We start from the raw sequence: 21,817 nt of genomic DNA, 5'->3' as shown, positions 1-21,817 counted from the left end.
TCAATGGACAACAAATAACTCACATACAAGACAGTACTGACAAGGGTTTCTGATTTCCCGGACTTTTTCAATTCCCGGGACACGGGACGGAGCTCGGGATCGTTCCCGGGATTACCGGGATCCCGGATATTTTTTATTAATAAACAAATATTTATTTATTTACAAAACAATACATAATATATCTATTAACTTGAAAAAATGAACTTATTTAAAGTAGCTTTTTAAGAATACTAAAATATTTAAATGAGAATCCGAAAGTCTAATGCTAGATTTGGTACAAAAATTTCCAGCAATGGAAAAAACTCTTTCAGTTTCGGTCGAAGTTGGTTTTATTGTTAAAAAGGACGAAAACAATATTTTTAAATTATCGGTTTTTTCTCCTGTCAGCATGTATATTTTAATTACTTTATTAAAGTCGATGTTATTTTTATTTACGTTATTTTGTATATTCGTCTTTGATAACTCCTTATTTAATTCTTCATTAATCGTCATATACACAATTGTTTAATCTTCATCCGAATCTAAAAGAGTTTCTTCCATTGTGGAATCGTCAATACAAGAAGGATATACTCGCTTCATAATAGTTTCACCGTAGGATATACATATGTACATTCGCTTTTATTACAACATAAATAATGTTTTGCTCAGTATAAAATCAGAATTATTTAGCATTTGTGTTAAAAAAATCAGTTTTAGACTTTTTGTTTCTTCGATTTTAATTTTTGAGAATATTTTACGATTTTTTGTGTATTTGATTTATTATTTTCCTTCATGCAGTCGTGAAAATGTTGTATGTTTCCAAGATTTTTTTAAATCCAATTCCCGGGATTAAAGATTAGAATTCCCGGGACACGGGACAACAAAAATTCCGTGAATTCCCGGGAATGTCTGTTCCGGGTCGACCCGGATCAGAAACCCTAGTACTGACGCGTATATGGACATACGGACTACAAATATGGGGTACTGTATCACTCTCGAATATAGACATCCTAGAATTATTCCAATATAGACATCCTAGAACAAATAAAAAAGGACCTAAAAATTGAAACCGTGACAAAAATTGCCAAAAGAACCTCACAGTACATAGAAGGGCTAATTAAACACCCGAATAAGCTGGCGATCGACCAACTAAGAGAGCAGATGGATGGCTCTAGACTAATAAGACTCAGATCATTAAATATACCGATAAGATTCAATTAGTAAAAAAAATTAAAAAACCTGAATTGGACATGGCCACTGGGTAATTAATCCAAATTAAACCGAAAAATAAAAAAAAAAATTATTAAAATAAATGCATTGTAAATATTTATAGTGGAAATTAAAAAAAAATGCAATTCTCTTGTTTTTTAAGTTTTTTATAAGACTGACAAGCAAAATAAATAAAAATCATCGTCTTTATTAAGTTTTAACCTGTGTTGTATTACGGTCTCTTAATTCAATATTTTATAAGAATTTATTACTTTTTGTTTTATTGGAGACATAAAACAAATTTTAAGAGAAAAATTGTAGCCAATAGTCGTTCGATTAATTGACTTATATTTGTAGATCAAAAAATTTTTTTTAAGTAAATTTCTTCATAATAAGTGACATTTTTACCCTTCAGTTAACTTGACAGAAGACAATAAACTCTACATAATATATAATATATGTAGACCTCCACTCACTCGAATTGCCTAAAATTGCGAGTAATCGTTTCCATTTACCAGTAATTCTGTAATTTTTTGGTTAACTACGTAATGTTCAATATGAAAAAAATAAGAAATTTCGTTTTCGCTTATCATTTTTCTTACGAGCTAGTTTCCAAACAAAATATAGGTACAACTTGGAGTACAAAAATCAAACAGTCCTTACATCAATTGGAAACAAAGGTTTAATGGTAGTTGTTAATAAGTTCAAAACTATTTGAATGTTATATACGAGTAGATTTTAAGTTTAACAAACATTCATATAACACAAGATAATCAACAATTAATTGTAAAGACATAAGCCTTTGAAAACACAGTACGAGGAAAGAGACAATTAGTTTTGTCTTCAAAGCTTCTTTTACATAAAAGCGATCTTTATATGCGCACTAGCCGAATTGTATGACTTGATTTCGGACAATTACCCCTTCCAAAAACTATCTATGGCTTATATAAGTTTGGGATATAGCTTCAAAGATTATTTTTATATAAAAGCGATCTTTATATGCGCACTAGCCAAATTACATGACTTGATCTCGGGCTTCTACCCCTTCCAAAAACTATCCACGGGTTATATAAGTTTGGAATATAGCTTCAAAGGCTTTTTTTTATATAAAAGCGATCTTTATATGCGCAATAGCCGAATTGCATGACTTGATTTCGGGCTTCTACCCCTTCTAAAAAAATATCTACGGCTTATATAAGTTTGGGATCGGTCTCCGTGACGGGCCCGAAAGTGAAACGCCCAAAAACGCAAATATCGGAAGGCAAAGATCGAAAATCGAAAGATCTTAAGTCGAAAGATAAAAAAGGGTGCATGGTAAACGGTACATACTCACTTAATATGCGGAAGCAGGATACAACAGGAACAAGAGGAACAGGCTTTTCCTCCCGTATTCTGCGCGCGCACATTAAACAAGGCTGTATGACAAAAAGTGAGATAATTTCACCGCATGCCACTCATATATATTATATATACATAGTACCGTTTACCATGCACCCTTTTTTTTTGATCTTTTGACTTAAAATCTTTCGATTTTCGATCTTTGCCTTCCGATATTTGCGTTTTCGGGCGTTTCACTTTCGGGCCCGTGAGGGAGACCGAAGCTTGGGATATAGCTTCAAAAATTATTTTTATATAAAAGCGATCTTTATATGCGCACTAGCAAAATTATATGACTTGATCTCGGGCTTCCACCCCTTCCAAAAACTATCCACGGGTTATATAAGTTTGGGATATAGCTTCAAAGGTTCTTTTTATATAAAAGCGATCTTTATATGCGCAATGGTTCGGTGATAACTAGTCAAATGTGAACCGGTCACAGGACAACCGGTCGCTCTAGATCGGTCACACGTGATCACCCGTCACACTAAAACTGGTCACACCCTAAAATCGGTCAACCAGTTTTCTCGTGACCGATTTTAGGGTGTGACCAGTTTTTTCGTGACCAGTTTTAGGGTTTGACCAGTTTTAGTGTGACGGGTGATCACATGTGACCGATCTAGAGCGACCAGTTGTCCTGTGACTGGTTCACATATGACTAGTAGTCCGTTTATCATGCGCAATAGCCGAATTGTATGACTTCATCTCGGGCTTCTACCCCTTCCAAAAACTATCCACGGGTTATATTAGTTTGGGATATACATATGTAGCTTCAAAGGTTCTTTTTATATAAAAGCGATCTTTATATGCGCTTCTATGCTATCCCCCTCTAAAAAATATCTACGGTTTATGTATATATGTTTGGGGGGTCTACGTGACTAGTCAGAATGTTAAATTACAGAAAACACAAATATCGGAAGGCAAAGATCGAAAATCGAAAGATCTTAAGTCGAAAGATCAAAAAAAAGGGTGCATGGTAAACGGTACATACTCACTTCATTTGCGCGAGCAGGATACAACAGGAACAAGAGGAACACGCTTTTCCTCCCGTATTCTGCGTGCGCACATTAATACGGGAGGAAAAGCCTGTTCCTCTTGTTCCTGTTGTATCCTGCTCGCGCAAATTAAGTGAGTATGTACCGTTTACCATGCACCCTTTTTTATCTTTCGATTTTCGATCTTTGCCTTCCGATATTTGCGTTTTCGGTAATTTCACATTCCGGCCCGTGAGGTAGACCCGTTTGGGATATAGGAACAAATTTGATGCCGATTTGATTTGATTTGAAGTAGAACAAACAAACATACATTCGAATTCAAATAATATAAGGTAATAGGATCAGATCAGAGTTGAGCTTTTGGAAGTACAGCATGAGGAAAGAGAACAAATGGAGGAAAAACGTTGGCAACAGTGTTTGGTCAGCACTCGCCATCACCACTTTCGTGTAGCACTCGGCAGGTAGGCTCTGTCGGAGTTACCTGTTGCCACTTGCCACTTGCCACTTGCTAGTTGCCGGTGGGGTGGGAGAGTGGGAGACTAGGAGAGTAGGAGAGTAGGAGAGTAGAAGAGTAGGAGAGGTGAAAAGAAGCAACAGGTGTGGCGACCGAGAGGTGGAAACCTACAAGACCGCTATGAACCACTCTTGCTGATATTCCTGATGGCCTTCCTCTGTCCCGTCAGGATACGGAGAGGCAAAAAGAAAAAATGTCAGTATCGCATCCGCACACACCCAAAACACTCGCACTCAAACACTGGCTCCTTCCGGCCGTCGAACTTCATTTCCCACAATTCTCACGCTCAGCCTGACACTCGTTTGACTTTCAATCCTTTTACCAAATGACAGCCTTTTTTCCTGGCTCTTTGACCGGTTTCATTGACAAAAAGAAGTTTCTCGTTGTACAACACCAAGTGTCAACTCGCATAACTCGTGTGACAGAAGTTTCTTTTTGCACGCTTGCCAGTTGTGTCAATCTTTAATTTCTTGCACTTATTCCATGTCCAGTGAAATGTCTCAAAGATCCAATTAATCAGAGCAGCGTATCAAAATGACGATTCTTCATAATTGTACTCCATCGATTTTCCGATACTCTGATTTTCTAGTAGTATTTTGCCTGTTGACATTTCGGTGCACTTTTTTTTTATGAAATTCGAAATTAAATAACCTTTGTCATTGCCAAATAAAAATTTATTAAGAAATGAAAAAAAAACTTATCACCACGTTCTAAGAATCCGATATACCGTATTGTTTATAATACAAAAAAAAATTGCATCTCAATAAATTATGCTAACATAAGGTTAATCTATATTAATAAATTTAAAAGTTAAAAAGCTATATCAATAAACTATGCCAACATAAGGTGACTGAATTTTTTGATTTCTAAATGCTTTTTATTATTACGAAATTATGTTCACAATACATCTTATATCTATTTTAATAGCTACTGATCTACTGATCATTTTCTATTTTACAATTTAATTTAATTTGGTTAGTAATCATAGTATTATATTATTCTAATGTTAATCTACAGCATAATAGGAAAAAGAGCTCAAAAACCTATTTACAATCCTTATAAATGCTCATAATACATTTAATACATAATATTAATTAAAGTCTCACTAAAGTCAATGACCTAAAGCATGATTGTGTTTAGGTAATCTGTGTGTTATACCTGAAGGGTATAGACATTTTGTTGTAATCACTGAGACTCTTCACAAGTGTGTTAGTATGGTTATTAGTGATTCTGTCATAAAATCTACTGTTTAGTTTGTTAGTAATGTCTGTAACAAACGGAATATTATATATGGCATGCAGTTTTTTCAAGTTAGTATATATGGGTATATTATAAATTATTTTTAGGGATTTATTTTGTATTACTTGGGGCTTGGAAAGGTTAGTATTCGAGGCGTTATTCCATACAGGTGAAGCATAGGTTAATAATGGTAATATGAGCGCGCGATATAATTTTATTTTATTTTGAGTTGATAAAGATCTATGGCTATTAAATATTGGATATATTGAGGATATACCCCGCATTGCCTTTAATAGATGGATAAATATACAAAGTCCAAGGCGAAAATGATGTCTCCTTCAAAAATATTGGCAAATTAGTCGAATGTTATTTCTATTTATTAGGAACAAATGCACCAGCCGAAGGATTTTTTTTCTTTGATGAACAATATATAGTCCAATGATAAAACGAAATTGAATGTTGAAACCTTAAAATGTTTGCTAATCACTTAGTATAATAATTTTAACCAACTTTGTTTAGAATTTTATAAGAGCATTAAAAAAAAAAGAATTCATTTTTTCATAAATGTGAGTCCATGATTCTTTAATCTTCGTTTTAAATAATTGAAGTATTTAATAATATGTTCTTGGAACAAATGTCCTGGTTTTGAATTTGAAAATAATGGTCACCTTATGTTAACAGAGTTAAATACTTATTCATATGCATATATTCATATGAAAAATAATTCCATACCCTATGACAAAACAAAAAAAAAAATCTTATAGATATATTTTTAATATGCAAAAAATCTTTCAAATCTATTAAAAAAATACCTATATGTTAAATGCTATTTTTTGAAATAATCGAATAAGAAAGTATGATATAACAGGTACGATTGCACATAGACACAAAGAATGCGCAGATCGAAAAATAATAAACATTTAGCATTAAAGAAATATATGTATTTTTATGTAGAATAATATAAAATATTATTATCGATCAGTCGAACGTCCCAACACGGGGCCCCTCAAGTAGTCCGGGCCTCGGGAACTTTAACCTCAGCTTCCCGCAGCTCAGAGTGCCTTTGAAAATTAGGATTTCTCGAGACTGTGCCACTATTCAGTGCATTTTGGTGCATTCTTCCGGGAACGATATTATATATGGCATAATATAATAAAACAAAATAACATGTTTATGTTTAATTATTGTTTCTTTTTTTTGTATTCGACTGATAATTTCAAAATACAAAGACAATGGTTAGCCGCTCAAATTTGGGTGTCAAAAACCTTGTGTTTAAGTGAATTAATCCAACATAATCACATTTAATTTTCAGCAATAAGTGGAGATGTGGACAAAGAGTTGTCCCGACCTAGTTCGGGACTCAGTCCTGGGATGGGTCGTATCACCGGGTCCGCCAGCATAGAAACACTAGTGAGAGTTGGAATCGAAAAAGAGCATGGACTAAGCCCCGATTCCAAAATGGTCGTCTTACATGACTTTGCTCCGTGCGTTGATGATGAATTAGAGGTTGAATTTTTTTCTATTATTATGTATGTATAATTACACAATGTACGATAGCTAAATTTGAATTTCACTTACAGGTTAAACGTGGCCAAATAGTTAATATGCTTTATAGAGAAAATGATTGGGTGTATGTTATTGTAGCTGAATCGAGACAGGAAGGCTTTATACCGCATTCATATTGCGCGCCGTATTCTCCGCATTTACTTCCAGATCTCAAGAAAAAACTCCCTCGTCAGCCAGCCGGCTCGGCGCCTGATTTAACAACTCAAGAACAGTGAGCTTATTGCCTCATTCGAATAAATGCATATATAAGATTATTCCATTGTTAAATTTTATTTATGTACAACTAGAAGCGTCGGAGAAACGAGATCTGAAGAGGGTAGTGAAGCTAGTGACGGATGTCCATTTAGCAAAGCTCCTTCAGGTCGTTGTATTGTACTTTACACATTTCAAGCGCGAGATGAAAACGACGTACCTGTGGAACGTGGAGAATTTGTCACCGGTAAACTTAATCTATGCTTTCACATTTGAAACATTAGTGTATTTCTCATAATTTTGAATGTTTTATTGTAGTTTTAAATAGAGAAGATCCGGATTGGTTTTGGGTAGTGCGTAGTAATGGCCAAGAAGGTTTTATCCCTTCAGGGTTTGTTTACCCAGCTGACAATGTGATTCAAGGTATGATTGGAATATTTTTATAATCACATATGATTTAAATTACGAATTTGTTACCAAATAATTGATGCTATAGGAAATGTTGAGGCTTCAACTGCAGCTCCTCCTGCTCCAGCGCCTGCGCCACTTTTATCTGATCCAGATCCACGCTATCATGGTACTGAGCTTGTTATGCTCTATGATTATAAGGTATTATTTTTGGCAATCTTTAGTCTTTTTACTTACTTTCTAAATGAAATATACATGAGTACATTGATGTGCAGGCTCAAGCACCGGATGATTTATCAGTGCGTCGAGGTGAATGGGTTTATGCTGATCTACTTCATCAAACAGTCGAAGGATGGCTATGGGCACATGCTCCGAAAACTCGTCGGTATGGTTTTATACCGAAAGCTTATGCTAGACCTCCAGCCACAACCAGTTTGTGAAATTCGTGAGACGTTTGTTCGGAAAATTAACGATCTTTAATATTATAATCAGAATTAAATTAATATAATATTTGCAGGGCAATTTGTTAACTGATTGTGAATCTCTAGTTGTACACCAGTCACTATTTTAGAATATCCACTCCAGTCAAACTTTTTTACTGCCATAAATTCACTTACAACAAGCGAACTGATTGCCTTGAGTTCTCTTATAAAATACATACGTATATATTTATCCGTCCAGATTGCATTTTATCGCATTGTCGTTTCCTAGGATAAGCCTTTTAAACTGTAGGGAGATTATATTGTGTATCTTAAAAAAATTGTAACAAAGCTAAATTGAATTCATAACATGCTTATTGTCACTGAATCGAAATATTCCTTATTACAGTGAGACTACTGGTGAATACTTGAATTAATACTTTTATACATGTTTCCCCTTTATTAAAACATTGACATATATTATTTCCGGTATAGGTACATGCATATATTTATAAAAAAAAACTTTTGTATATTTTTAGTCGTATCTATAATGTAAGCAATGATCAAAAGTTGGTGAATTGTGTTGAGGCACGTGTAAAAATTGTTGTATTGATTATTGTTTAATGATTCATATGATATCTGTTTGTTTATATTCAAGGATAAAACATAACTGAACTGAACTGTTGGGATCTTAATATTTGTCCATTTTACACTAATATTTATATTATATATATACAATGTTGATTTATTTTATGTGTATGTAGTAAGATTTGACTTACGACCAATATGACATTCTAAAATAGGTTTGGGATAATAGTGAAGTTGCTATTGTGTCACCGCAAAATATTCTTTCATTGATGCATAATCATATGTAGAACTTGATAGAAAGATTGGACTTTTTTTTAGTTAAAGTATACTTTACGTATGTATATGGGTTGCAATCAATGTGTACTTGCCCGTACATATAATTATAGCACTATTATTTTGCTTGCAAAAATAAAATGAACATGCATTTATCTAAAAACAGTCTCAAGTTGGTGTTAATTAGTTCTACAATGAAAGTGATTGTAGATTATGTTGGTCTAATTTGAGGTTTTTAAAGTTTTTCTGTAACAATTAATGTATTAGATATCATTAAGAAATTTTTTTATTGATTTTTATTACTTTTCTATGATAAAAATATATAAATAGTTTTATAAATGTTTTATTAATTATTCTGAATACAACTCAAAATAATTATACGCTATTACATATTTATGTACCTCATTGCTAACATTTTTATCCACAAATATCAATTTTTTTACTTATTCGGGGTTTTCGGCAAATTTTTTAACGATACTTTGTTTTTTAATTATTAATGATGCTTTATAATTGTTCATCTTCTTGGCTTTTATCTCGTCACATTGCATTTGTACAAGTCTCATAAGGGACTTCTTCCTTGTAACGTCTTCATAGCGATCCCTGAAAAGTTATATAAAAACAAATATTTACATAATAATTAAAAATTTATATCAAGATATACATATTTCTTAAATTTAAAACTCACTCTGCTGGTGCCTTAAAAACCAAATCAAGCTTTTCAAGGATCCATTCATATTTTTTATAATCTGTGCGACGTAAAAGTTTCAAAGATTTATTCCTTTTGTCTATTAATTCTTTGCATTTTATCTTTATGACAGGACAATACAACAACATGAATTAATAAATACGAACGATGATATAAAAACGTTAATAACATCAAAAAATATAGGAATTAAAAAAAAACTAACCTTCAAACCCTTATCAAGGGGGCATTTTTCTAAATGCTCTTGGAGATATCTTATTCTAGCTGTCTTTTTAGCAACTGAAACAATCATATTTAGTAGTACTACCTATAGAAAATGTTACTGAAGATATTAAACTTATTCAGATCTACATATATGTGTAATACATTTAATAAATTAATATCAGTTTATAATATATTAGTATTTGCATTCAACTATTTTTACTGTGCATAAAATTTACGTACACTTATTATCTTGCATTTTATGGGATTGTCGCTAAGGTCATTATATTGGCTACCCATTGGAAACCAAATGAAAATCTTAACATAAAATAACAGACATATGTAGATCTACTTCTAACATTAGCTTTTAATTGGATTTGCTTGAAGAAACACAAATTGACAGAAATTGTACATTTTCGTTCACTTAAAAGTTGAACTACGAAGTCAACTTTTTGAATAGTTTAAAGGGATTCAAATAACGGTACTACCGAAATCGGTTCTGCCGGTTTCGGTAGTACCGTCACAATTCAACATTTGATACTACCGATAGTACAAAATATGCTACCGGCAGTACCGAAATATAATAATTTCAATTGTATGTTAGTTAAAATTGTTTTGGATTCAGAAGAAAACTGTTGGATCGACTAGTTTATATGTAGTCGAAGAATGAGTCAACACTCATCTTCCTTTTCGACCTGCTATTCAATGGAGCCGCTAAATGTATTATAAATTTAAATCAAAGATAAAGAATGCCAGAAATATCGTACTTAAAACATTTCCGAATACATATAATGATTCATAACAATGAGAAACCTTCAAAAAAATGAACTGATCGAAATAACGATCAACCTACAAATAATCAAGTACTGTAATTAAATTTTATTGCACTGATTGCTTAAATAAATCAATACCGGTACCGCTATTTTGTTCGGTAGTGACAAATGTCAGTCTTTTTGGAATCCCTAATAGCTATTATGTATACATGGAAATGATTGTTTCATTTCGTTATGGATTTCTACATTAATTGATCATGATTACATTAACAGTTGTTACTTTTAATTTTACGTACATGTGCATGTACGTGCTTTAAATACACAATACAAAAGCTAATGTTTTAAGATTCGCCCATTTTTACGAAAATTCTTAAATATAATATGAAATGTTTAATACTTTTTGCTTCTGGGGAGTATTTGTCAAGCTCGTGACACTTGACGAGGTCCAGGTAATTCTTGATTATAACTTGATGCTTCGCCCGTGAGCCCTGTATATCAATTGAGAATATAGTTTTTACCATATCATCAGCTCTGAAATATCAATGAAAATATGTTTAAATAAGTTTGAAGACTTGAATATAGCACCTGAATAAACGACCATTGAAGACTGACATACTGTTTTATCCGACAAATGGGGAAAAACGTTTTTTTTTTTAAATTTTTGAAAAATTTAAATAACCAGTCGAGCTGTACTACTGATAACAAACTGACCTTAAATATGCTAACTGACGTGAGTAAATTTTTAACATCTAGAAGTCCACGAATCCTTTTTTTTACAAGGCTCTTTTATATTTCAATGAATTTAATAATACATAGTGTTGCTTACCATTACCAAATTGTATGCCAGCTTTTAACATTGTATAAAGAAAACTATTCACGTAGATTGGTTTTGAAGTATTTGTGATAGAATAACATTCTAATTTGGTTGCTTCCATTAGACAAGATAAGATTGATGGGTCTGTATTTAACCTTTGAAGGACGGAGCGTCGAGATCGAACGAGTGTCCCGAACCGGGGTCGAGTAAAACCCCAGTATTTTTTAATCAAAATACAGCTTTTCTCAATACAAATGGGTTTAATATATATCTTATTAATTATTTTATACATCAACATAAAAAAGTTTTGGTCCTATAGCATGTTTTTGACTATTTTTGTATTAAAAATAACTACAAGCATCAACATGCAAATGCACATAGGTAAGGCCAACAGGCGACTGCATGACTCAATACCACGCGCCAAAAGCGACGAAAACAATAGCTTACGAAAATATAGCTGTCTCTTTCTCTTACATTGATTCATCGATCACCAAGAATATACAAGCGAGCAATCAAAAACATGACTTATTGCTACTGCCTTTAAATTATACTTTGGAACGTAGAAATGTATAAATGTATTTTTTTACGATATACCCCTTTTCTAAATCATATAAAATCTATTAAAATAAATTACTTGTAATTCATTCTAGGCATACAAGAAATATAGGGTGTATAGCTATGAAAACCACATAGTTATTACGAAAAACGTAAAAATTGGGGCATTTGCATACCCCACTTCGGTGAGGGACGGTTAAGTAAACTTCTAAGTAACATGAAATGAAACAACTAATATCTTATTCGACTAGTATTATAATACATACATAGCCAGCAGTATGGCTCGGTGGTTGCGTTTATGTTAAGCACCGAGAGGTTACCGGGCTCGATCCTGTGCTAATCTTCAATGCTGCTGATCAGACTTGGATATTTGTGACTCCAAGTCGATCGTTTCCTATCAGAGTTTGCCAATTTATCTGATTTCATAGATTGAAACGGTTCCTCCATCAACTTGGCAAAAACCATACTACCCACTGTCACCAATATCTGAATTTGATTTATGTACAATATTTTATATCAATTAATCATGCACACTCGCCTAACAGATTGCTCCAAAGCGACACGTGTGCTAAACAAATTAAGAACAGAAGAAAATAATTACAATAAATAAAAATATAACAACCAAGTCAACAGTCAACAATTAAAATTGTCAACTATTAACTACTCTAGTTGGTATATGACAAATGTCAATGGCACCATCCAGTAAATTTAAGAAACTGAGGCCTCGAGGAATGGGAGAATTAAAATATGCCACAGTTCTTTCCCGAGGACTATGAAATAGGGTACGATGGCGAGTCCAGATCAAATTCTCCGGAGCATGAAGGCCAATCTCCGCCAGAATAGATTGGCATGAGATGAAACCGAAATGTAAAAACGTATGCACAAGTCTTAATTCATAGATGTCTCTGGATGAATGCATTAATAAATTAATAGTTAATTTCGTGTTCTTCGATTTCTCAAAATTCAGCGATTTATGTAATAAAAAATGCTGCAATTTTTGTAATTGGCTAGGAAGGCGCATTAGAGTTTACCTGTTAGGCCTTTCTGGTATATTTTATCTTTAATTTATACCAGCAAGGCCAAACAATGCGCCTTCCTGGCCAGAAACATTGTATATTTGATACAAATATTGTTAGTATTATACAAAGTACATACATATATATCAATTAATATCCACAGAGACATCTATGTATGGTCAAATTTGTAAATTTGCAGCACTTTATACAATTCAGCGAAATTCCAGATTGCTGAAAACTCGAGATTTTGTGAGAAAATGGGTAAGGTTGCCAATTTGTTGGAACCGTTTCAATAAAAATCAGATAAATTGGCAAACTATGATAACTAACGATCGAACTGGAGTCACAAATCCAAGGTCTGGCCAGCAGAAACCAGTGGGATTCGAAATGAAAAAAAAATTCATATTCATTCTCTGTTCAAAGCATTATATGCTAACCAATAGTCTATCTGCTGGTTATATATAAAAAAATTATGTATAATAAAAATAACATTAAAATAGAGTGGGACGGAAACTATTACATGATTGGAATCATAAAAAACCAACATTCATACATACAGTCAATATCCTTATAACACAATTGGATAGTTTAATATCGATAAATACACAAATTCTCGCTAGGCGAGCGTGAAGGTTTGATTATTTTAGCCGCAACAGTATACAAACCGATGAATATACATATGTACCGTACTACACTTTAATTTGATGCATGTCAGTCTCACTTTGGTCAGATAATCGAGGCTATTGATACGTACTCTAGCAGACTCTTAGATTGCTGAAAAGGCACTGCGAATACATCTGGCGATGGATTGACCACAGGTGCAACGTCTCCGCTGCCATTAGGTCCCGGTGCAAAACACGGCGGTCTCTCAGGTCGTATCCATTTTATATCGACGTCGGATTTAAATCCTCGAATGAATACACTTGCATGGCGAGAGACTTGACTCGTTCGCCACAGTCCCATCACGTTCATATTGAAACTTGAAGTGCACGTAACCTACAAACGTAATGTCACATGCGCATGGCTGACAACCTGTAAATGTTGCAGTGCTACCGCTCGCAGATAATTCCCTAGTTATGATTATGGGTAAACGGATTATTTCGCAATAAGCAATAATCTCACGCAAGTCGCTAAAATCTCGATCACGGAACATCTGGCACTCGAGTAATCACCGAACCATGTGTAGGCGGGGGTAGGAAGTGTTGACCGTATCCCAGCCTAACGAAACACTGTCGTGTTTGTTTGAATAATTTATTTTTATTATTTAGTTTGGGTATACAAGTGTATAAATATGTTGTTGAAGCGGGTATGTTCTGGAAGTTCTCTAAGTGACTGGAATCGGCTGAGTTCTGGAAGTTGTAGAAGCGGCTGGATTCGGCTGTGTTCTGGAGCGGTTCTTCCATGTTGTTGTTGCAGGTTGAGTGAGTCTAGCTCTGTGTTCAGACTATGTCTGATGATCGGCTTTCGTGGCCTTACGACCCACGATTAGGCCGATATATTTTTGTGCTGGCCATCCTGATGGTCCGTACGCACCAAACCAACGACGATTTTGGGCCAACTTTTAAAACCAGTAGCGTACAAAATATCGAAATAAAAATTAAATAAAAAAATTGAAATTAAATATCAAAATTAAGCTAACGAGCGAGATTGAACTAAAATTAGATGATCGTTGATGTTTTGAATTACAACAATGTTTTGAATTACGACGATACGCATTACAACCAGAGAAATATTATAATTACGAGCGAAAAAACCTTGTTATTGTTTCTTATAAGTCGTCACGATAACTACTGTGTTTCCCCCTTCGGAAATATTTAACAAAAAAATGTCGGTGATTTGTCAAAGGGTTTTTTTTTCTTTCGTCGAAATAAAATTAATAATCACACATTATCCGATAAAATTTACCTCTGAAATGATTTAATTAATTGATTTATTTCGATGAGAGAAACAATTGAAGACTAAAAAAATTTCGTTTGATAAACCGACAACGTGCTGGGTTGGGACCATCACTCGGTCACCCATACTAACACATGATATATTCTCAGTAACTGCGCATTACGGGGAAGTAAAAATAATAATTCTTTGATTTTTTTTTCGATCTTAGTGCGTATCTTCGTAAGTCAAAACATCTTCGTCAAACAAAAGTCGAGGATTACCTGTATGTGATTGTTGATGATCTAATTTTAGGTCAATCTCGAAAATTTATTTAAATTGGGCATGTTCTGTTTTAACTTTCAATATTTTATTTTAAATTTAATATATTGATTATAAGTTTATTTTGATATTTGAATTTAATTTTAATATAATAATAATATTTTTAATTTTGATATTTAATTTCAATTTTTAAATTTAATTTAATTTTTATTTCGATATTTTGTACGCTACTGGTTTTATCCTGCTGGTTAAAACGTTGGACCAAAATCGTCGTTGGTTTGGTCCGTACGCAGCATGAGACAGCGGTTGGCCCACAAACTGACAGTGGTCGATAACGGTTTGGCGCGTAAACACTGCGATGTTTACGGGGCCCTTAGCTCCTCGCCACCGAAATCACTAGCTAGAGGCTGGTAAGGGTTGTGACGATACTTGGAGACCAGCTCCAGTATCCGTCCGGTGTGCATCAGAGGAAGCCTGGTCTGTCTTCGTCCAGAAGGCAGACAACTGAGCTACGCGTGGCTAACCTCAAAAAAGCACGCGTGGTTTCTTTGGTTACTCTCTCCCCCTTGCCCCTCTGCTTGATCTCTGTGTAACTTATATAAAATACAGTCGCCATACAAACAGACTTACAACCTGTTGTTATTATATAATCCCTCCCTTTTTCAACATCACGCATCCCACGCACACTACGAAGGAGAAAGGGACAGAGCAGAGCAGCCGACATCAGCAGAGACCAGACCACCGACGACGAAGGAAGGCACCTTGAGGAAACCAGCCCCGCCCACGCTTACCACGAGCTATCTCACAAACCGACTTCGGGGGTGCTCTCGAGTTGAGGACCCCTGGCGTCTGTACACTCTGTTGCTGGTCGGCTGCTTCTAGCTGACTGATTGTTGGTGTAGCATGGTCTGCTGCTGATTGTTGACTGTTGAGTGTGGTCCCGGTGGTTGCTGGAGTCTGACTGTCTGTTGAGCCCGCCGTGAGGGTTTATATAGTAGTCCGCTGTATGCGGTTCGTGTGCAAGGTATGCGAAGAATGTGGTTCGTTCCGTTTGATTTGTTAGGGTGGAATATTCTCGAATATGTGGCTTCGTTCCACTCGATTTAGTTTTTATCGTCATTTGTTCCAAGTGAGTCTGGATGTTTGTTCAATGGGTTACAATGTAGTTGTTGTTTGTACAGCTGCACTTTAATGGATGCAGGTGTTCTTCGACTTCGCGTCGTTCCGCTTGATTTGTTGGGGTGGAAGTTTCTCGACTCAAGATGACGTCAATGGTTGAGCGTGAGAAATGTATTCTACGTCGCAATAGATGTTTCAATTGCGGTGACGAGATTCCTACACATGATTAAGTAGTTATGATTTTTTTTATTAAAACTGGAAGCTTTTTTCCATCCAAAGTATCATTTGATGAGTGGATTGCTAGTAATATTGTTACATAGAGATTAGGTGAGTGGCGCTCGTGGACCGATGGTTTACTAGCGCAGATCACCTGATCTCTCATTCCCGCCAAAATGGTCTCTACGAATGAATGAGCCGTATGCAGCGGCCAATGGGATCGCCTGACTCATCGACCAATAGTTGTTGAGCCCAAACGGGTATAAATAGGGGGCGCTCTCGACCTTCTATAACACTCCTGCGTCTTTCTCTCCGATTCTGGAAGCCCCCTCTTCACGTCCACGCAACAATATGTTGTCGGACCAATGAGCAAAGTGAAATATAGAAGAGCCTTGTAAAAATGGTACTTTTCCGTTTTATGTCAGCCTCGCCGCGAGTTTATACAAGCACGATACATTGATCCAAAACTATATAGTGCTTTCCCCCGATGATGGCTACCGATCTACCAAATACCGGTAACTGCCACTTCGTCCCCGGCTGTCAAATATAACACTTGCATTAACTGCATTAACACAGTCGTCTCAGTCGCCCTACCCCCATAACGTATTACAGGCAGAGAAATGTTATAATAATAGAAGTGCCTTTACGAATAAATAAATTGTGTCAATATTACGCAGTTCGTTTCCATAACTACGCTAAAACGTATGGAATACAATCAGTTCAGTTGCGTAATCCACGATTTAATCTTGTCGGAGGGGGAAGGACGTTAGTCAAATAGATCGAAATTCAATCAATTTGATTGCAAATTCGCCAAATGAATTAAATGGTTATAAAATTTATTTGAATAAAACCAAGTTTTTTTTATTTTTAATACAAATCACTTTTTGTTACAAGTTTTTTGTTTTGCGAGTCATGGTACACCACTAAGAGTCTCTCGTACCATTTTTATTATATAATACTGAAGTTTACTTATTTTTTTTTAATCGATTCACAAAATTGCAGTGAAAAAACAGTTGCCGTGATAAATATTTTTTATATAATTAATACATATAGTAAAATTAATACATTAAATCGTCTTACAAATAATACAAATTTAGTTTATAAAAAAAATTTACAATAAATAAAGTAAAATATCTAGTCTTACGCTCCAACTTCCATTTTTACAAGCAATTCTTTAGCTTGTTTAACGATTGGATTGTTCTTATTTTCTACTGTCAGTGATCGGAGTGCTTCCATGTACTCCTCAATATTTTGTTTTGTTGCTCCACTTGGTATACCTTCAAATAACACATAAAAATTACAGAACGTTGTAAACCAGCGGTTTCCAAACTGGGAGGCGCCAAAACATTTTAATAAAAAAATAATTTTCATACCATAATATCTACAAATAAATAAAACTTCATATCGTAGCTTAACAGTAAAAATTCAATGCATGAATGTTTATTTTTATTTTTCTTTCATTTTTATATATACATTTAATTCCTATAAAAAATTATCCGGAGAAGATTTTAAAAATTGCGCCTTTGCATACGCTCTGTTTTAGCTAAAGATGCCCATTTAATTGCATATGTTCGATATGTCGCGGATAATAATATATTAGAAGATATATTATTTTGCAAACACATTCTTGGGAAGACCACATCCATTGAAATTTTTGATATAATAGACAGCTTTGTTAAAGAAAACGACATAAAGTGAAATAATTGCGTTGTGAACGACATCAAATAATAATTGGACTGTGTACCGACGCAGCTCACTCAATGTCCGGACACAAAGCAGGTCTTAAAGCATTGATCAAAAAGAAAGCACCACATGCTATCTGGACACACTGTATGATTCTCAGAGCAGCTCTATTGTCAAAAAATATGAGCGAGTTATAAGAATTATAAACAACATTAAGAATAGTCCTTTGAGAGCAAGGCTGTTTGCAAAGCTGTGTGCTGATATGGAAGCTAATTATACCTCACTTTTGTATGACGAACGATAATTTTATTGTTAAACTTGCCTATTTGGTTGAAATTTTTGGAAAATTGAGCGGTTTAAATAAATCAATGCAGGATCACAAATACACCCACTTGTTCAAAAAGACAAAGTAAAAGCTTTCATTAAAAAATTAAAGTTATGGAAATCAAATTTACAAAAGAATGGGTTGGATAGGTTTTCACTTTCCAAAGATTTCTGGGCCACAGCCAATATTGAAGCCAGTAAAAATATTTTTACCGACCACTTGGATGTTTTAGTGCTGCATTTTTCTAATTATTTCAAAGACCTTGATTTCTCAAAGTTTTTGTGAATACAGAATCAATTTAACTATAATGAAGATGACGAATTCGAGCTGACAACCATCGAAAAATAAAAATTGATAGAATTATCATGCGATAGCTCACTAAAACAAAAGTTTCAAAATGAAACCATAATTAAATTTTGGATGAATCCTAGTGGAGAGTATGAATCTTTGTATTGGAAAGAAATGCAAGTGCTGCTACCGTTCGTAACGTCTTATTTATGCGAAACGGGCTTTTCGGCACTAGCTGCAATGAAAACCAAATATCGAGCCAGGTTAATAGTCGAAAAGGAGTTACGAGTGGCACTCTCCATATTGCCCCCAAGATTTAATAAGCTTTGTGCCAATAAACAACAACATTCTTCGCATTCATTTTTGATGTGTTAGATGTAGTTTAATTAGTAATTTAATATAAAAATAAATATATGTACGTGTTCGTATAAATTTATGTTATAGCAAAACCTTTTTATTATTCTGTCTATTGTAGAGTTCAGTATTTTATTTTTAAATAAAGGTTTATTATTTAAAACGTGTCTATATTATTATATCTATTAAAAAATAAAAGGTAGTGAGGCGCAGAAAAAAAATTTTTTTAGGGAGGCATAGTAGCATAAAGTTTGGAAACCGCTGTTGTAAACAGAATTATATTATTATTATATAGATGATAATTGAGAAATAAGCAGACCTGGTAAAGCTACTGTTCCGAAAGCCGCTACAAGTCTCTCTACCAAGAAATTGAAATGTGAATGAAGAGCCGAAGTACGAGCGACCTGAATTGATGTTTCGTTTTTTGTTCGATCCACTGCAGTGCGCATATTCTCTATATGCTTTTGTAATATTGCATTCTATGAAATGATTGAAAATAAGGAAATTATTCAATGCTCAAAATTTCAATACAATTGAGTCAATTAAAAATAAACCTGTTGTTCGTAGTCTGTATTGGCTTTCCGAAGTTGACGCAGCTCGGTTTCTCTTAATTTATTGTGTTGTAAAAATTGCTCCGTGAAAATTGGAATGTCAATTTCCCTGTGACAACCATCCATTCTATTTGTAGGGGAAGCAATTGTAGACTGGAACAAGCGAAATTAATTTTGAACAAGTTCAAGAATGTATATTGAATAGTAGGAGAAAAATAAAAATAATTACAGATGGAGTAACAGCTGATTTGGGTCTGGTTACATTGGTTACAGAACCAGCATGAATAATTGGTTGCGAAGTTATTATAGCACCACCATTTACATTTGCAGCACCATCACCTATATAAATTATCAAAAAAATTAGACATAATATAAAAAAACTTTTATATTAACAATTATAAAAATATGAACCTAATTTTTCAGCTTTATTTGTGTGTTGTGTAACAGAAGCTGTTCGAGGTTTTTTTGGTGGTGGAGGACCACCTGTCACCACAGCTGCTTCTTTTCTTTCAAGTTGTTGTTGTCGAAAAGTCTTGTATGCGTCTGTCTCCTTATATGCTGACCATTCTCGACTATATCTGAATACAAAAACAAACCGTCCATGTTAAAACCAGCATTTCGTTAAAAAAAAATGACAATATGAATACGTATATGTAATTATTTATTTTACCTTTCCCTATCTTGTTCTGCTGCATCTAAATACTGTTGTTTTTCTTCAGCTGGCAAGCGTCCCCATTCGCTAGCTAAGCGTCTTGTTACTTCGGCGAATCCTAAACGTGGATTAGCTTGACGCAAAGTTTCACGACGTTCATTCAAATATCTTACATAGCCTAAAATCAAAAAAAATATATATATAACATATAAAAAACATTAAAATAACGTACGATCTGTGCCAGATTTTTCAATTCTTCTGATATCTGTCTAATCATATTGAACTCGTTCACATTTTTTGTAGAAATAAATAAGAAAATCTAATTAATCGATACATCATTGAGATTTTGTGAAATTTCTAAATGTACTTAACCCTTTGCCCGCGGCAATAAATATAGCGAACAAACCCTGTACGAGGCACCTTTTTCGCGAATTTGGCAATCGAGTTTTCGACCTTAAATACAGATTTTAATATTTACTCAAGTAACCAGATATGTTAATTAACACAAAGTATTATTTTAAACAATAAAAGACATAAGATATCTCGTAGTTTTGGATTAATTGTCAAATAATCATCCTTCATAATTGTATGAAGACGTGACGTCACATAAACGAGGTTTCAGTATGGTTCCACAAAAAACTAATTTTTGACTGGTATATATTCATTTTTAGCAAATTGAATATATGGCCTTCAACTCAGTAATATATTCAACCAATTTTGAACCTTAAAACAGTTGAAATAGGCGCATATAAGCCTCAAAATCCCCTGCAAAATTCAGAACTTTTATGGAAGACAGCCGCGCTACAGGCTTGTCGTCCAAAGCTTCCATAGAAGACGACCGCGGGAAAACGGTTAAGTAGAAATGCGCCAAGTTCTGATTTATATACATAAGTATTCTTGATATATGCAACTAGTTTGATGGGATAGTATGATACTTGATTGTATGAAATTTTTTGACTATAGCATGAAAATAAAACTTGTTTGGTCCTATTTAGAAACAATACCTGTAAGAGGTTGTCTGGGTGCCGTAGTATCTCTGGGCGCTTTAGTTTTCCTTTTTTTATTTCGGGTTTTCGGTGCAATTTCTGCCGGTGGTGGTTGCTGGTTTGATGGTTGTGGTTGGGGTTGGGGTTGGGGTTGTGGTTGGGGTTGTGGCTGTGGTTGATGCGGCGTTTGTTGTGAGTGAGGCGATTGTTGATGCGGTGGTTGAAGTTGGTGTAGCGGTTGTTGTATCAATGGTTGTTGCTGAAGCGAGGGTTGTTGTTGCTGCAACGGTTGAGCCGGAATTGCCTCATTAATTTCCGTAGGCTCCATTTTAATAATCCCTAGCGTTAAACGCTCACAACTTCACCCATCCGCTACCGGCGCGAACGCCAATTGACATATTTGGTCTAAATCAAAAATGTTGCAACCGCAAAAAAAAATAAGATTTGCCAATAGACTGCTTTTGCTCCCACACGCGTATATTTTTGTGCACAAAGCTTTTGTTACTTTGGCCATATTGCCAGGCAGGCCTAGATCTAGGGGGTGGCAAACGGGATATTTGCCCAAGGGCAGCAGATTAGAGGGGTGGCAAAAATTGGCGTAAAGAAAAAATAAAAATAATGTAACCAAATAAAAAATTATAAAACGCAAACGTGTCGTGTCTCACGTT

At 34.5% G+C, this 21,817-nt stretch overlaps 3 protein-coding genes across 4 annotated transcripts; 1 reads left to right on the top strand and 2 right to left on the bottom strand.

Annotated features, from left to right (window-relative positions):
- The first annotated feature begins 3,972 nt into the window (after positions 1-3,972).
- On the top strand, positions 3,973-9,095 carry Dlish (Dachs ligand with SH3s). 2 transcript variants are annotated; one of them, XM_077431508.1, is made up of 7 exons: positions 3,973-4,269; positions 6,626-6,819; positions 6,894-7,090; positions 7,167-7,318; positions 7,390-7,494; positions 7,568-7,680; positions 7,755-9,095. In XM_077431508.1, exons 1-7 carry the CDS (start codon positions 4,221-4,223, stop codon positions 7,917-7,919), a joined length of 975 nt encoding a protein of 324 aa, XP_077287634.1. In that variant the 5' UTR covers positions 3,973-4,220; the 3' UTR covers positions 7,920-9,095. The 2 variants fall into 2 exon arrangements, with proteins under 2 accessions (XP_077287634.1, XP_077287635.1); XM_077431509.1 differs by having other exon boundaries at positions 4,000-4,269; positions 7,170-7,318.
- bonsai (28S ribosomal protein S15, mitochondrial) lies at positions 8,363-15,040 on the bottom strand. The gene is made up of 5 exons (XM_077430876.1): positions 13,576-15,040; positions 10,834-10,967; positions 9,668-9,741; positions 9,445-9,566; positions 8,363-9,359 (listed from the first exon to the last, which is right to left on the bottom strand). Exons 1-5 carry the CDS (start codon positions 13,791-13,793, stop codon positions 9,203-9,205), a joined length of 705 nt encoding a protein of 234 aa, XP_077287002.1. The 5' UTR covers positions 13,794-15,040; the 3' UTR covers positions 8,363-9,202.
- Positions 15,041-17,179: 2,139 nt separating this feature from the next.
- LOC143911796 (high mobility group protein 20A-like) lies at positions 17,180-21,561 on the bottom strand. Its single transcript, XM_077430841.1, has 7 exons — positions 21,168-21,561; positions 20,182-20,341; positions 19,923-20,089; positions 19,741-19,850; positions 19,515-19,664; positions 19,280-19,439; positions 17,180-17,587 (listed from the first exon to the last, which is right to left on the bottom strand). The coding sequence occupies exons 1-7, from the start codon at positions 21,475-21,477 to the stop codon at positions 17,451-17,453; spliced, it is 1,194 nt and encodes a 397-aa protein (XP_077286967.1). The 5' UTR covers positions 21,478-21,561; the 3' UTR covers positions 17,180-17,450.
- Positions 21,562-21,817: the final 256 nt, after the last annotated feature.

This window comes from Arctopsyche grandis, chromosome 5 (assembly GCF_051622035.1).
Source record: "Arctopsyche grandis isolate Sample6627 chromosome 5, ASM5162203v2, whole genome shotgun sequence".
Taxonomy (NCBI): domain Eukaryota; kingdom Metazoa; phylum Arthropoda; class Insecta; order Trichoptera; family Hydropsychidae; genus Arctopsyche; species Arctopsyche grandis.
Note: the sequence above shows the minus strand (reverse complement) of the source record. Positions and strands in the feature narration are given on the sequence as shown.

What these genes read in the sequence shown, in the direction of transcription:
- Dlish (XM_077431508.1), top strand. Translation starts at nt 4,221, where the DNA reads ATGGCCTTCCTCTGTCCCGTCAGGATACGGAGAGGCAAAAAGAAAAAA. An exon ending in GCGTTGATGATGAATTAGAG is followed by an intron (nt 6,820 to 6,893) that starts GTTGAATTTTTT and finishes TTTCACTTACAG; the next exon opens with GTTAAACGTGGCCAAATAGT. An exon ending in ACGTGGAGAATTTGTCACCG is followed by an intron (nt 7,319 to 7,389) that starts GTAAACTTAATC and finishes GTTTTATTGTAG; the next exon opens with TTTTAAATAGAGAAGATCCG.
- bonsai (XM_077430876.1), bottom strand. Translation starts at nt 13,793, where the DNA reads ATGAACGTGATGGGACTGTGGCGAACGAGTCAAGTCTCTCGCCATGCA. An exon ending in CAATCTAAGAGTCTGCTAGA is followed by an intron (nt 10,968 to 13,575) that starts GTACGTATCAAT and finishes TTGATATTTCAG; the next exon opens with AGCTGATGATATGGTAAAAA. An exon ending in CCCTTGATAAGGGTTTGAAG is followed by an intron (nt 9,567 to 9,667) that starts GTTAGTTTTTTT and finishes CCTGTCATAAAG; the next exon opens with ATAAAATGCAAAGAATTAAT.
- LOC143911796 (XM_077430841.1), bottom strand. Translation starts at nt 21,477, where the DNA reads ATGGAGCCTACGGAAATTAATGAGGCAATTCCGGCTCAACCGTTGCAG. An exon ending in ATACAGACTACGAACAACAG is followed by an intron (nt 19,440 to 19,514) that starts GTTTATTTTTAA and finishes ATCATTTCATAG; the next exon opens with AATGCAATATTACAAAAGCA. An exon ending in CGGAACAGTAGCTTTACCAG is followed by an intron (nt 17,588 to 19,279) that starts GTCTGCTTATTT and finishes TGTTATTTGAAG; the next exon opens with GTATACCAAGTGGAGCAACA.